Raw genomic sequence first — 16,091 nt, 5'->3', positions numbered from 1 at the left:
TATCCCAAAACCATTTCTACAGACCAAAGGCAAATACACAAAGAGTCAAATAAAACCCCAATAACGCTTTACAGGCATTCTTGTAAGTTTTCTTCAGAGAAAGAGGCATTGTGACAGAGGGATGAGGACATAAATTTTTAAGTCAAATAGACAAGAGCCCAAGTCTCAGATTAAATGACTTCTTACCACCTTGGAGAAATTATTTAATTTATGTTATATAATTATGTTAATTCTTGTGCAATACCACTTCATTGGGTTGCTCTAGTATTAAACATATAAAAAGCATTTGATAAAATTCTTAGAATATAGAATGTTGTCTAATAGCAATGTTTTTCTAAATTTTGTTTCTATATGTTCCATCAAAAAAAGGGTTCCAAAACAATGGTCCCTTTAAAGGACAGACTCTGATTTAAATACCCTTAAAATGATTTAAAATCCCACAAAAGAAAATGAACTTTCACTGAGGCTTTTTTAAAGATTTCTTTGAAAGGCAGAGTTACAAAGAGAAAGATTTTCATTAGTTTTAATAATTCTATATGCCAAAATTGCCCATACTCTCAGGTTTACCCAGATATGAGTTCATTTTTTTTAAGAAGATTTATCTGGTACCAGAACTGTGGTACAGCAGGTTAAGGCCACAGCCTGCAGAGCTGGCATCCAATGTGGGTGCCAGTTTGAACCCTGGCTGTTCTACTTCCGATCCAGCTCCCTGCTAATGCACCTTGGAAAGCAATGGAGGATGGCCCAAGTCCTTGAACCCTGTACCTACATGGGAGACCTGGATAGAGTTCCTGGCTCTTATCTTCAATCTGGCCTAGCCCCACCTGTTATGACCGCCTGGGAATCTTAAGATTTATTCATTTACTTATCTGAAAGTCAGTTACTGGGGCCAGCACTGTGGCACTAGAATCCCATATGGGCGCCAGTTTGTTCTGGCTGCTCCACTTCTGATCCAGCTCCCTGCTGATAGCCTGGGATGCTCCTATTTTTATAGTTATGTTCAGAAAACACACATTTACACAAACATCTTATAGTTACCATTTAGCATCAGACAATACTACATGTGGTTTGGCTCTAGAAATAGTGGAGGATGAGCCAAGTGCTTAGGCCCCTGCACCCGAAGGAAGCTCCTGGCTCCTGGCTTCGAGTATTCTCAGCTCTGTGAACCAGTGGATGGAAAACCTGTGTCTCTCCCTCTCTGTAACTCTGCCTCTCAAGTAAGTAGAGTTGAGTTACAGAGAGGAGAGACAGAGAGAAGCCTTCCATTCTCTGGTTTACTTTCCAAATGGTCTCAAGGCCAGGGGGAAGCCAGGAGCTCCTTCCAGGTCTCCCATGTGGTTGCCAGGGCCAAGTACTTGGTTCAAACTCTGCTGCTTTCCCAGGCAAATTAGCAGGGAGCTGGATCATAAGTAGAACAGCCAGGCTAGAACTGGGGCCCGTAGGAGATGCCGGTATCACAGGAAGCAGCTTAACCTGCTGTGCCACAGAGCCAGCCCCATGAGCTCATCTTTTTTTTTTTTTTTTTTAATTATTATTTTTGACAGGCAGAGTGGACAGTGAGAGAGGGAGACAGAGAGAAAGGTCTTCCTTTGCCGTTGGTTCACCCTCCAATGGCCACTGCGGCCGGCGTGCTGCAGCCGGCGTGCTGCAGCCGGCGTGCTGCAGCCGGTGCACCGCGCTGATCTGAAGGCAGGAGCCAGGTGCTTCTCCTGGTCTCCCATGGGGTGCAGGGCCCAAGTACTTGGGCCATCCTCCACTGCACTCCCTGGCCACAGCAGAGAGCTGGCCTGGAAGAGGGGCAACCGGGACAGAATCCGGTGCCCCAACCGGGACTAGAACGCGGTGTGCCAGCGCCACAAGGCAGAGGATTAGCCTGTTGAGCCGCGGTGCCGGCAGCATGAGCTCATCTTAAACTGCATATCTGCATGTGTCTTTCCAATTATAGCTTCTGTGTACAAAAGCAAGTACAAATATGTTGTCCAAAAAATAAGGCTATGCTACAGGTTACAGGATATCTTCATAAAGATGTTGGTATTTTACAAAATACACATTTTCTCATTTCTCATTTGAGTGTAAGGAATCTACTTTGATTTTCTTCATAGTAGCAAAGTGGTAGGGATAGATCAGTTGCTTTCTAAGTATATGCTGATGAATACATATTTAATTCTCCTCTACCTCTGAACCAGTGCAACCTATTGGTGTTCTACAGAATGGCCTTGATGACTGAAAAAGGAACCCATAATTTGAACCCTTCAGTGTGTTTGAACTGTGCAATCTCATTGGCTTAGATAAAATTTCTTAACTATATTGTAACTGAATGCTAATTAACACTGGGAAAATGAGGTTATAACAAAATGGCAGCCTGGTTGACTTGGTCAGCAAGTCTTCTGCACATAATTCAGTATCATGAGAGACTAAGTTTTGGGCTCCTATTTTTATAATAGTTATATTCAGAAAACATACATTTACACAAACATCTTATAGTTACCATTTAGCATCAGATAATACTACATGTGGTTTGGCTCTAGAAATACTCATTCCATTATGAAAATATAATCCACAAGAGCAGAAATCCATTAAAATGCTAGAATTGCGCCATCCTAATTGTTTTGAATGAAGATTTATTTTAAAGGCGGAGTTACAACAAGAGGGAGAGAGAAGGAGAGAAACAGATATCTTCTATCCACTGGTTCACTTCCAAAATGGCCTTAATAGCCAGGACTGAGCCAGCATCTAGGAATTGTATCCACGTCTCCCACATGGCTGCTAGGGGCCCAATGACTTGGACCATTTTCTGCTGCTTTCCCAGGCACATTAATAGGCAGCTGGATCAGAAGTGGAACAGCTAGGACTCAAACCTGTGCCTGTGTGGGATGCTGGCATCACAGGCTGAAGCTGCACCTGTTGTACCACAATGCTGGTCCCTCCATTGCATCAGCACTTTTCCAAGGAAAATGCTATGTCTGAATATCACACACCTATCATTTTAATAGTTTACATGTGACACATTTACTGTATTATAAAGTATATTTTAATATATTGGATTTAAGGTAATATGTGCTAATAAACCTTGTTTAATGATATTTTATCTACTATTTTTCATCATTTCTGATTTCCCTACACATGATTACCCTTCTGTTTGATCACTTGAAGTTTTTAAACTATCATTGTATCAGGCTTTTTTTTTTTTTTTTTTAACATCTGGCTGTTTCCTTACACTATTTTGTTTACTCCCAGAACTGAATCGCCCTCTCACATATAGGTAGGCTTTCATTCCTTAGAATGCTATACACTAGGAGCCAGCATGGCATATCAGGTTAAGCTTCTGCTTGCCATGCTGTCATCCCATGTTGGAGCGCCACACCGGCAGCCCATATTCAAGGCCCTTACTGTGCCTGGGAAAGCAGCAGAAATGGCTCAAGTATGAGGACTCCTACTACCCACATCGGAGACCCGTATAGAGTTCCAGGTTTCTGGCTTCCACCTGAATCAGTCCTGGCCATTGTGGCCATTTGGCAGTAGATCGCTGGATAGAAGGTTGGTCTCTTTGTATTTTTAAAGTTCTACACAAGAGAAAAAAACAGGTAATATAAATATCAGAAGTATTTATTTTCCCTGGATTATAACATTAATTCCATGGAAATTGTACTATAGAAGTTTTATTTTGTACACCTTTATGCAAAAAGAAAAATTGATTGATATGAATGTCAGAGAGCTGTATTTGTTGAGATGTTTTACACATCATAATTCCTTAATATAGTAACAACCATACAAGAACATGTAATGGTAGTTACAACAAAACTTACCCAGGATAGATTCATTGCTTAATATATTAGGCTGTGGCTAGGTAAACTGATTTGCTAAGCAATATGTTGTGTAAATTTTCCAACTTACATTTTTTTTTTCAAATCTGTATTTAATATACAATAATACTTATGATCTTTAAATCATCTTCCAAAAGAGCTATTGTTCCTAAGCTATAACTAAGTAATTAAGTTTGATTTATATCTGCATTGGTTAATTAATTTTAACATAATCCAGAACAGTCAAGCTGATATAAGACCTTGGAAGACCACATACAATTATGTAATACTTATCACCTCAGGCACCATGATTAAAGAACAATCAGCAGCAGTACTTTCAGTTTGTATTACCTACAAAACCACAAATAAAATTAGCATATTCTTGATTTACTTTTTATTCCCTCTTGAAAATCATGATTATTGGCACAGGTTTAGAATGTATCAGTGACTAAACTTACAATTAACTAGTGCATACATTTGTGTAACTATTTCATAGGCTTTTATACTCTAATTTCAAAATGTGTTGCAAAGAATGTTTTATTAGAGATTACATGAGTCACTAATCACTTATCAGTATATTTTCTCAAATACACATTTTGATCTTAGAAAAGGTCAAGTTTAAATAATTTAACTCATTTATGTAAGAATACAAATGAATAGGTACAGGCATTCCTATCTTATAAATTTAAATGATTCCTTATATACTAAAATTAAGATCAAAGATTAGGAATCTTTAGCATGTCTACCTACAAATAAAATGTTTGTGGTAAAAGCTTCTCAATGTTGATAAAAATAAAATGTACCTCTGACCAAGACTTAGTCATTTAGTTTTTTTGCAATGTGTATGAAGACTTTCTATATAATTTAAAATATCAGTATTGTAATTATCAGTTCTCGATATAAAATACTTTTCACTGGAAGAATAAAGTCATGATGGAAACAAACCAACCAAAAAAGATCAGGACTATCTTTTCATGAAGTCAAAGAATCAATAAGGCTACAGCCTCAGAATCCATCTTTCATCAGGTTTGGTCCTATTTCTATCTTCATTAATGACTCCTTAAAGTTTAAATCCAGATTTTTCCAGGAATGTCTTTATGATGCTTTGAAAAAAAAAAATCATGAATTAGGGTTTTGTGCAAAGCATTAAGGAAATGAAAAAAAAATTTCAGTCTTTAATAAAGCTCAGTGATAAACAGCCCCATCTATTATAGTAGGCTTGGAAGAAAACCATCTCTCAACATTAACCATGGAACAGAAGGAGATATAAATTTACTCTTAATTTAAATTTACTCTAATTTCATTAGATTATGATTAAACTCTTCTGCTGGATTCTGACTGTATAGACCTGGCACTGGAGATGGTCAACAAAGAAAAGGATCCATTAAAAATTGTAATGGTTTCTAAGCTGCAAATATATAATTTTAAATTTTATTTACTTATTTTTATTTGAAAGGCAGCAGAGAAGGAGATAGAGAGATCTTCCCTTTATGGATTCATTCCAAAGGAAAAAAAAAATGTTTTACAACATCCTGGGCTTGTCCAGGCCGAAAGTCTGGAAACATATCCAGATCCCCCATGAGTGGCACGGATCCAAGTACTTGAGCTATACCCTACTGCCTCTCACGGTGCACAGCAGCAGGAAGCTGGAATCAAAAGTGGAGCCAAGACTTGAACCTAAGCATTGTAATATGGCATGCAGATGTCTCAGGGAGCATCTTAACCGCTGCACCAAATACTCACCCCTAAATATGCTCTTAAAATATTTTGTTTTGTTCTCTTTCTGTCTCTCAAACTCCCATCAACTCACTTCTCAAATATCAACATCTTTGGCTGGAGCCTAAACTGGGAAGCTGCGAGCACCATCTAGGTCTCCACTAGGTGGCAGGAACCCAATTACCTGAGCCATCAACACTGCTTCCCAGGCAGCTGGAGACAGGTCTAGTGTTGGAAATCAAGCCCAGATATTCCTGTATGGAATATGGGCATTTTACCCACCAGGTTAAATGCCTCTTCCTGCTAATACATATTTTTAAGACATTGCTGGAGTCTTTGGTGCTTAAGCGTAAGTTCCAGTCACCAATCAAATGTATTCAGTTACTAGACCTATTAAGCATCTACAGAGCTCGTCAATAACAAAACTAAAGATGAAAACACTTTTAAATTCTAGAAAAATGTAAAATAAACCGATACATTTTTCTTCTAAGAATAAAATACTTTGCTCTTTTTAAAATTTCAGGAAACTCTTTATGCTCTTTCTAAAATTTCACTTTTCAAGTTAATGAATAAAGTATAGTAAAAGTTTTATGGAACTGGAACTGGTGATTGATTTGGAATACCACTAAGAACATATATAGAGATGGTATCAATTCTTACCAATGTTTACCAATTCTAAGATTCTTAATTTTCAAAAGAAATCTAAATTTCTAAAGATGGAGTTTGGTGATATTCCTCCCTTAGCAACAGTAAATCAATTTAATTACATAGGGAGAGTATTTTAAATTGAGATTGGCAGAATAAAGTACTCCATCAAATCAGTCAATCTTCTTGTTAAAAACCTTCTTCTACATTGTGCCATCCAAAAGAAAGTCAGGTATTTATGCTTTGGCAAAAGACCTGGATAGCAAAATAGAGAAAGTCTGTCCAATAAACTAGTACAGAACCATTATTCTTCAGGGGAAGCAAGACCAAGTTTTCATGGAAAAACATCATTAAGTCAAACACACAAATCACCAACTGAGTTCTATTTAAAAGCAACCCTTGTGATTTCATTTAATAAAATGAAAGATTTTAATAACATTCTGTATTCTTTTACATGGATTATAAGTACTACCTAGCACAGGAGGGTTCAGTAACTGAAATGATCAGAAAATATAATGGAAAAGAACTCCTAGCAGAGGAACAAAATTTATGCTTGCCAAACCAGGGAAGATTTAATTCAGTTTAAGACCTTTGGAAAAATTCTTTGTTTGGTATCAACAATATTATTATGTTACCATATCATGATCTTTTAGTAAAATAAGTGTTCTAACAAAACAAATGCCAATAAGTTCAATGAAAAATAGCAATGAAAATATTATTCTACACCAGCGAGTGGATTTTTACAAATTATGCTTTATTCAATTTCATTGTACTATGGTAACTATTCACCTCTGTAACACAACATTAAGGAGATATAAGGACACTGGTAGCCCCTTTCGGGAAAATCTGTACCCTTTGAACCCTTTTCTGTCTTCTCTCTGTACCTTCAGTAGAAGAAACTCCACACTTTGTGCACACTTACTTGCCATTTGATCATATTACATGACATTAGCAAAAGAGTTAACCATTTTTAGAACAAACTGCATTAAATATATTTTTCTTTCCTTAAATCTAAACTGCCAAAGCCTCACGCAACATAATCATTCATTGTAACATCCTTTGTTGCACTACAGATATAATAGTTCCTGTGTTCTTATCAGTTTGGACATTGCTCATTAACTCAAATTTTCTGTCTTATTTTCAGCGAGTTCCATGCAAAACCCTCTTCTGACCAAGCAGGGAGGAGCAGCTCTCTAGCAGCTCTCAGTGGAACAATCACTTAACAACTGGGCACCCTCTGTGACAAGATGAGCACAGCACTACTGTAAAGTGCCAGTAGGAAGAGTAATTGTTCCCCACCTCTTCTCTGGCTTGCTCTGTCGACGAGGATGCTAGGGAAAAAAGATCTTATTGCTCTCCTCATCATTATCATCAACTGAGTAAAAGGGCTAATTTAATCATGTGACACCAGATTGAACTAAATAAGAGCTGTACGGCTTTTCCCACATTGGCATAAAGCTAAAGAAGCAGAGTTGGTCATTAGTCATAATTAAGCATTAGCACTCAAGCAGAATCATAGTGTCACAAAAACACAATGATAAAAGCCACAGAAATATTTTCAGCCAGGCTTGGGAGCCAGGAAATTCTTTTCAGAGGTGTTTCCTTTGAGCTTTCTGAATTTGTACTAAGTGACGAAATTGGAGGTCTAGTGCGATACTTTAAATATTCCTTTTCTGTTTGTACACTATGTAATTCAAAACCGAATACACATCGTTCAACCCATCTTAATAGATCTGACAAACTGTGTCACAATATTCATTTCATCATGGTCTACAGTGTCCTTAAAATATGCAAAAGTATCCAAGTTATAATAAAATCTTGGTGTCAAATTAAGATATCTGGGTATAAAGCAAATTGGTAAGTGGCTTCCAAGCAAAGACTGTTATTTTGAAAATGTTCACGTATGATAACTATTCCATTCCTTGTATGCCATTTAAAAAATGGCGCATGCATGCACACATACTCAAAAATGTACTCAACCACACACACACACACGTATAAATATATAAAGAACTTACACAATTTCATCGTTCTGGAATTCCAGCTCTCCGCAAGTGTCCTCAAAGTCCTCCCCTCCACCTCTGGCAGTTCCTTCAATGGTTTTATAGGGAACAATAACATTTCCTCGGGCTCCAGATGTTCTCAATACTTTCACTTCCATGATTCCAATGCTCTCACTCACATGAGTCACAGATTCCTCAAAAGTAAAGATGCCTGCATGGTCATCATCAAAAATAGTCACGGTGGCGGTGCAAGGAGACCCCAGGCAGGCAAGTGTAGAGATATGATTGGCTTCCAATATGCCATCTTCAGAAGTTTCCGAAGATACCTTGACATTGCTGAGGTGCACAAGGAAATTTTCATCCTCCTCAAAGATATCGTCATCGATGATGCCAACTCTAATCTCCTTCTGGGTCTCCCCAGGCTTAAAGACCACAGTCCCTTCAGTAAATTCGTAATCAGACCCAGCATTGGCTGTGCCATCCTCTGTTCTGAAGTCAACAAACACAGTGTTGGTCAAATCACCCCCTCTACGGATAATGGTCAGGGCCACGGTACCGCAGTTCTCCAGACACTGATATGTCCCTTGTTCAAAGAAGATCTTACTGACCGGGTCATTTTCAGCCATTTCCGTGTTGACTTCATGCATGCTGACAGCCTTCCTAGCTTGGTCAGCTGCATGCCTCTTTAAAATGTTGCCAGCCCCAGTCATCAGGCGTGTAGCTTGAATACGGTAGAATGCTCGACTTTTTTGCTGCTGGCTTAGGACTTGGTAGTTAGCTAATTCTATTAATTGCTCTATTTCTTTCTCTGGATGCTTCTGCTTCAGTTCCTTCAGAATCCTGGCCATTTCGCGCCTAGCCTCTTCATCATCCTGGTCCCTCTCATCGACATCCAGAACCAGAGCGCCATCTAAGAAATTGTCAACATGGGAATTGACCACCTTGCCGTCCATTTCAATTTCAGTCTTGGAAGATGGCCTGTCTCCTTCATGTTCAATAATCATTCCTCTCTGCTTTCCAGCCCGATACCTCTTGTAGACATACTTGTAAAACAGAAGCCTCCTATCTGCCACCCAAGCAAACACCACACAGATGGGAAAAAAGAAGAAAGTAAGCAAACCTTCCCAAACTTCCACAATACCAGGAGAGATGACGGACAAAATGATGTAGAGCCAAGTATAGGCAAAGATGCTCCAAGCTGCCGTCACAAAGAATACACGCAGATGCTTTATCTTCCTTGTCTCTCCATCGGGGACCACGTAAACACAAAGTGCAATAATGATAAACATATTGAAGGCGGCACTGCCCACAATGGTGCTAGGACCTAGGTCTCCTGCAGTGAAGTTATGGCCACACACCTCAATTACTGAAAGGAGAATCTCAGGAGCAGAGGATCCCAGGGCCATCAAAGTCAAGTTAGAAACCGTCTCATTCCAGATCCTCACAGTTGTCTTAGTGGTTTCTCCATTGGGTTTCTTTATGGTTATTTCTTTTTCTTGAGATGTGATGACTTCTATGGAAGACATGAACCTGTCAGCTATGATAGAGACGCCGAGAAACATGTAGACCATGGCCACAAAATATACAGTAGCTCTAGCAATCTTGTCCCCAAAAGAAGGGTCTTGGGGTTCCCAAATGGGCAAGATCACTCCTTTCTTACAGTAATATGAGCCGGTACATTCACCAGTTTCATTTCCTTCTCCTTCCATTTCTGTCTCAGCACTTACATGGTCCACACGGAAAAAAAAGAGAGCTACAATAGCTAACAGATGAAATCCCATTGAGAAGGGGGGTGAGAGACTGAATCTCGGCATGTTGTGTAATGAGACTTGCAATGGTCCCAACCTACTGATAAAATAAGATGGGGCAGGGAGAGAGAAAAAGAAAATCATGTTACTGGAGAAAAATATAAAGCATGACAGGTTACTTATTTTTATAACTTCTACCAATAATTATTTGTCCAACACAAAATCCCTGGTAAATCATTATTCTGACTCCATTGGTGATTAAGCAAACCTTTGTAAAATTTACAATTCAATCTCTCTACATGCAAGTTTTCTACATGCAATTCCCATTCATGGAGTAAGACACACACTGGCTTATTAGAAATGAAAAGTTTATTCCACTTTGACTATGGTCTTGTCTAAATAAGATCAGAGTTGGCGAACTCAAGAGGCTTCCATAGCCTTGGCAGCTCATGACAAGAGCCTCTGGTGATTACTGATGCCACAAATAAGGGTGTCCATTGTTAAATCAACAACAGGAGTCACTGTGCACCTGCTCCCCATGTAGGATCTCTGTCCTTAATGTGTTGTACTATGTGAATTAATGGCTTAACTAGTACTCAAACAGTACTTTTCACTTTATGTTTCTGTGTGGGTGCAAAATGCTAAAATCTTTACTTAGTATATACTAAATTGATCTTCTGTATATAAAGATAATTGAAAATGAATCTTGATGTGAATGGGATGGGAGAGGGAGAAGAAGTGGGAGATGGGATGGTTGTGGGTGGGAGGGAGGTTATAAGGGGAAAAAGCTGCTATAATCCAAAAGTTGTACTTTGGAAATTTATATTTATTAAATAAAATTAAAAAAAAAAGAAAAAACTCTATCTCTGAACGATGGACTATTACAACAATAACAAATAACTTCTTCAAAAAAGTTCAATTATAACCTTCCCTTGACAAAACACTTATGCATATTAATAGCCGATAAGAAAAATGCAGTTTTACTATACTTATAACTATGTACCAAATAATGACATTCACACAATCGCAAATTATGTGATAATATTCCTGTTTGAGAAAAAGTACATATGTAATACCTACATATGAAAAATACCTACATATTAACTGAATATCGAAAAGTTCTAAAGAAATCATTGTTAAAATTTTTTTAAAGATTAAAAACAAAACATTAAGCATTAAATGATTTCTTCTTTGTTGCTAAAGAAGATTTTTTAAAATTTCATTTATTTGGAAGAGTTAGAAAGGTCTTTCATCTGCAGGTAAACTCCCCAAATGGCCACAACAGCTGGAGCTAAGCCGATCAGAAACCAGCAGCTGCTTCTGAGTCTCAGGTGGGTGGAGGGGCCCAAGGACCTGGGCCAGCTTCTTCCGCTTTCCTGGGTCATTAGCAGGGAGCTGGATTGCAAGTGGAGCAGCCAGGACTCGAATCAGCCCCCTTTTGGGATGTGGGCACTGCAGGCCAGGGCTTTAACCCACTACGCCACAGCACTGGCCCCCTAAAGTAAATTTTCTTTTAAATAAAACTGTTCCATTGACACAATCACCTTAGTGAGATTGATGCTGTGAAATGTCAGACTCTGAGAAATCCTTTAACATATCCTGATTGTCTTTAATTCTGGAATATACCTTACACTCCAAATTTACTTAGAAACATATTAATCTTCAAGCTTGCCTGCAGCCAAAAGCTCAATGGCATTTATTATTGAGAGAAAAACTTTTTGCTGTAATGCATTATTTCCACACATTAAGGATAGTCCTTAAAAGCATGGTTTTGATGAGAGCACATTTCCTCCTAATTTTCAGCAAGCCCAGGTCGGCAGCTACATTAGCAGCTGGGTATCTGGTTCTCCAAACGCAGCTCTTCACATCTGTATACATAGGCTGTCCACAACAGGAAAGAGACACTGGCAGGCCCAGGCCTAGTCTTACTAAGAGCCTGGCAGGCTGTGAAATCAGCATTACCAGCCATAAAATGTCCCTTCTTGGTGTCAATGTCATACTTTCCATGGTCATTCTAAAACATATATTAGTTCTATAGAGGGCTCAAGTGATGGAAAAAAAAAAAAAAGCAGCAATGATTCCATTTAACTAAATTAGCTCATGTGGCATAACAGTGACCACAAATGTGATGAAGGCTGTAGGCTATAGCAACAGAGTCACTGAGAAGTTCGAGGCGTTGGTGAGCAAAGCAGTGGACTGAGCCACCAAGACCCTAAATTTGCCCACCAGGTCCTGCCAAATGCAGCTCAGATCTTACTCACATCCTCTCTCTCTCCAGGGCCTGGGGTAAGAAGAGGGGAGACCACGGAGGTAGAAGATCTAATTGGAAGAACAGGGTAACTCTCTTCTGAAAGGCCTTATAGGTAAGATCAGATATGCCATAATCTTAACAAGTGATAGGAAAGGACCCCAAGTCAGAACATAGCATATGGTCTGTAAAGAAGTTCAAAGGGAAGCCAGGGCGAGACTTTCACAGCTTCAACCTGGTTGAGAGCCAATCCACCCACACCTATGTTCTCGGGCCCACATTCACCGATGATGACTGTACTGAAAAATGCCCCAGGGCCCAGAAGAATGGCCCTCCCCGGCACACACAGATGTTTATATTGGTCCTTCCATTTTTTTGAGATCTCACCAGTGCCTAAAGCCCTCTTTCAGCTCATCACTAAGGGAAGATGAGCTTCTTTGACACTTCACTCAAACTAAAGACAACCAGAAGGTAGTAGTGTTAGATTTCCAATAGAAGAGACATCCCAACATGTAAGAGTTCATGTCCAATCCCTTCAGGGCTTGGGCAGGTTGTGGAATCTCTGCTTAAAACAAGGTGGCATTCAACCAGCCTGCAACGGTAAAAGTAGATCTAGTTCCAAGGTCTTCATGCACCCATTCATTCTACAAACATTTATGTGTGCTTAGTGTGTTTCAGAATTACTTGCTAGGTTCTCCTCTAGTCTCAAGAATTCAGTCACTAAAATGCCTCTGTCTTCAATGAACTTAGTCTTATGTGGGAGGAAATATAGATGTCAGGTGGTAGAAAGAGCTATAGTGAAGACTAGGCAGAATCAAAGAGGACAGGTGTATGTGTGTCAGTATATTCACAGGCAAGGCATGCATGATTTTATAGTAGATGGTGAGGGAAGGCCTTTCTGATAAGGCGAGTTTTGAGCAAAGTCCTGAAGGAAGCAGAGGATCAAGACTTATGTATATTTCTAAGAGAATTCCAAGCACATGTGAAGGTCCTGATAGTAATTGCTCTTGGCCTAACCCAGAACACAAAGAAACCCATCTGATAAGGAGCAAGGAGGAGAGATCAGGGCTGAGGAGCAGGGACTCAGCAGGAACAGATCACAGGGCACTCAGGCCACTGGAAGGCACTGGCCTTCATGAGCAGGAAGAGAGGGGAGCCAGGAACTTTCTGATCATACCAGCCCTGATCTTCCTTTCAGAACAGCCTCTCCTGGTCCAGTGGAGAACACACTACAGGGGCAAAAGCAAGGAGACCAAGTTTCACCTACTTGGATAAAATCTGATTTATCAAGGACCCCAAGGCCTGGCAGCAGGACAGAATGAAGTAGTAGAAAGCTGGCATTTAAAAAGGAGACAAGCATTTGCAAGCTATTATTTTGGGAGGTTTTCAACTTAAAACATCTTGGGAACCTCTCAGGATACATCAACAATTCATAGAAAAGAAGAATTAAAAGATGTTTATATTGGTCATTTCGTTTTTGAAATCCACACATGTTTTCTTATAATACACATTTTCCATGAATTTTGCAAAGAGCTTTGAAGATCTCTCACATAAGGATTATAATGGCTAGATATAATAAATCCTAAATAAAAGTGATAAATACTGAAGGAAGACTCGAACCTGTCTGCAAGACTGTTAAGACTAACCATTCTCTTTAAATTACTGCTAAACCTCATCATTCCATTTTTCACATTTCAGTTGAAATGAGCTTCTTGAAAATGCATATTTGATATTCTCACTCACCTTGAAACCTTTCAGTGGTTGCATGTCCCCCTAAGGATAAAGAACATTCAATTGGCTATTCAAGATCTTTTATGATCTGGCCTCTGAACCCCAGAAATATGGAAATACCACTTTCTGAATAAAATAACACTTTCTTACCTCCAGGCCTTTGAGGAATGTGTTTTCCATGCCCCAAACTACCTGCTGTTTCCTTCTTAGAAGCAAGTTTCAAAATGGGACAACAGCAAATCATAGTCAACTGCCTGAGAGTGTACTAGCAGATTCCATTCTTCAATGCTGCTGCAGACACTTGGTCATTATTTACATGTATCAATATATCTAACATTTAGAATCTCAAGCATTGTTGTGTTATACTCCTCCTAGTGTTGTAATTTCCATTTGCATACTTCTGGCGTTGTACAATGCACAATACCCTAACAATAACCACACATACGAGGTATCAGTCTATTCTGGAGGTGGGATAATTGAGGCTCGGACAGGTTAAGCACATGTTGAAAATCACACAGATTATAAACTCTTGAACCAAACCTCAAACCTAGGAGAGTTTCCAAGACAGACATAATTAACTCTCCATTATATTATCCTGATAGTGTGTGAAGTAATCTTTGAGAACTACTGGACTTGGACTTCAACTAACACATTAGAAAGCATCTTGGCTTCCACACAAGTTTAGGAAAGCCTGATTAGAAAGGCTGAATGGAAGTTTTCCAACAGTCCGGCTTTTAACTTACAAGTTAGAGACTCAAACAGGTAAGTGTCAATAGCTGTGGTGTAACGTGTGGGCTGGAATGTCCCTGGAGACAGCCGTCCTTCACCCAGACTTTCACCGACTGCCTGGCAACCTCCTCTTGCAGGTACCGTCAGGACAACCCCTTTGGATGGCCACAAAAAAGCCCTACCCTTCAGCCCTGCCTGAACCAGGTATGTTCTTAACTGAAGGATATCAGATGTATAAAAGGGGGACAGAGTAGTAAAATTATTGCTAACAGAGAAAAAGGAAGGGACTGGTGAAGTTACATGAAGGTATCACAACTGCATTTAAAAGAGGACAATATTATAATCCACGAAATCAGTGGGCATAAAGCAAAGATAGAGCTTATTGGCCATGAAGCAATGTGAGAAGAACTCTCTGGACTTCAGTTTCTTTATTAAGTTAATTCCAAATCCAATGCTTGTGAGGATGTGGTATGGTTGTTACCGAAATGTGAATTTATTCTTCATCCTTTAAGTTTTTATTTATTTATATTTCTTTGAAGACAGGACAGCAGAAACACACACACACACACACACACACACAGACCTTCTATCTACTGGATCACTCCCCAAGTGGCCACAGCAGCTAGGGCTGTGCCAGGCCAAAGCCAGGAGCCAGGAACTCCATCGGGGTCTCCCAAGTTAACAGTAGGGGTCCAAGTACTCAAGCCATCATTTGCTGTGCCCAGGAGTGCACATAAGCAGAAAGTTAGCCACATATACTCCGATATAAGATGTTGGCATCTTAACTACTGTGTCACAACATCCAACCCCCTTCTTCATCCTTGTCTCCTTCTTTCAGGGCCTTTCCCCTCAATCATCTGACTCAAGCAGGTCTCCTTAACCCTTTTCACCTTCCCCTACTACACATGCCCATGCTAATTAAGCAGGAAGAGAAGATTAGAGGCTGTATGTTGGTTTGCTGCCTGCCCCTCTCGAATTCTGCCTTGATCAAGAGATAGGTAGTTTTATGGTACAGTTAGATCAATTCTTTACAATAAAGCCTATGGCCAGTTTTCCTTAACAACACCCATTACATAATCAATAAACCTTCAGTAAAATATCAAGAAAAACTGAATTACCTTTTTCTCATTATTTCAAGACAAAACAACCAACCCATCCCCTATTACAGACTTAAAAGCCATACAGAAATGATGGTGAAAAGATCTCTAACTTTGAGTAATCCAGCCACCTGTATTGAAGGGATCACAGCCCCAAGGAAGAGAAACATGTACACACTGTAAAGTGTAGAAGGAGCCTCCAAGGCAGAGAGATCTGAAGAGTAGTTAGGAAGCAGAGAGACAAGTCTCTTCTGGAAACTGTAGCTGCTTTGACTACCAAGGAAGGCCTGACTCAAAGAACAGGAACACACTGGCATTCCCACCGGCTTACTGCAGTGGAAGGCCTAATTGTGTTCTTCCAATTGGTGGCT

At 39.5% G+C, this 16,091-nt stretch overlaps 1 protein-coding gene across 1 annotated transcript in view; it reads right to left on the bottom strand.

Moving 5' to 3' along the window:
- The window catches only part of SLC8A1 (solute carrier family 8 member A1), a gene marked incomplete at its 5' end in the record, with an annotated part of 321,178 nt that extends 311,172 nt beyond the window's left edge, over positions 1 to 10,006 (bottom strand). The window contains 1 exon segment of the mRNA NM_001170958.1: positions 8,183 to 10,006. Within this exon segment, the coding sequence (NP_001164429.1) occupies positions 8,183 to 9,981 (1,799 nt within the window).
- Between the last annotated feature and the right edge of the window lie 6,085 nt (positions 10,007 to 16,091).

Source organism: Oryctolagus cuniculus, chromosome 2 (genome assembly GCF_051225735.1).
Source record: "Oryctolagus cuniculus isolate XC-2025 breed Fujian yellow rabbit chromosome 2, ASM5122573v1, whole genome shotgun sequence".
In the NCBI taxonomy this organism is placed as follows: domain Eukaryota; kingdom Metazoa; phylum Chordata; class Mammalia; order Lagomorpha; family Leporidae; genus Oryctolagus; species Oryctolagus cuniculus.
This window is presented reverse-complemented; position numbering and strand designations above follow the sequence as displayed.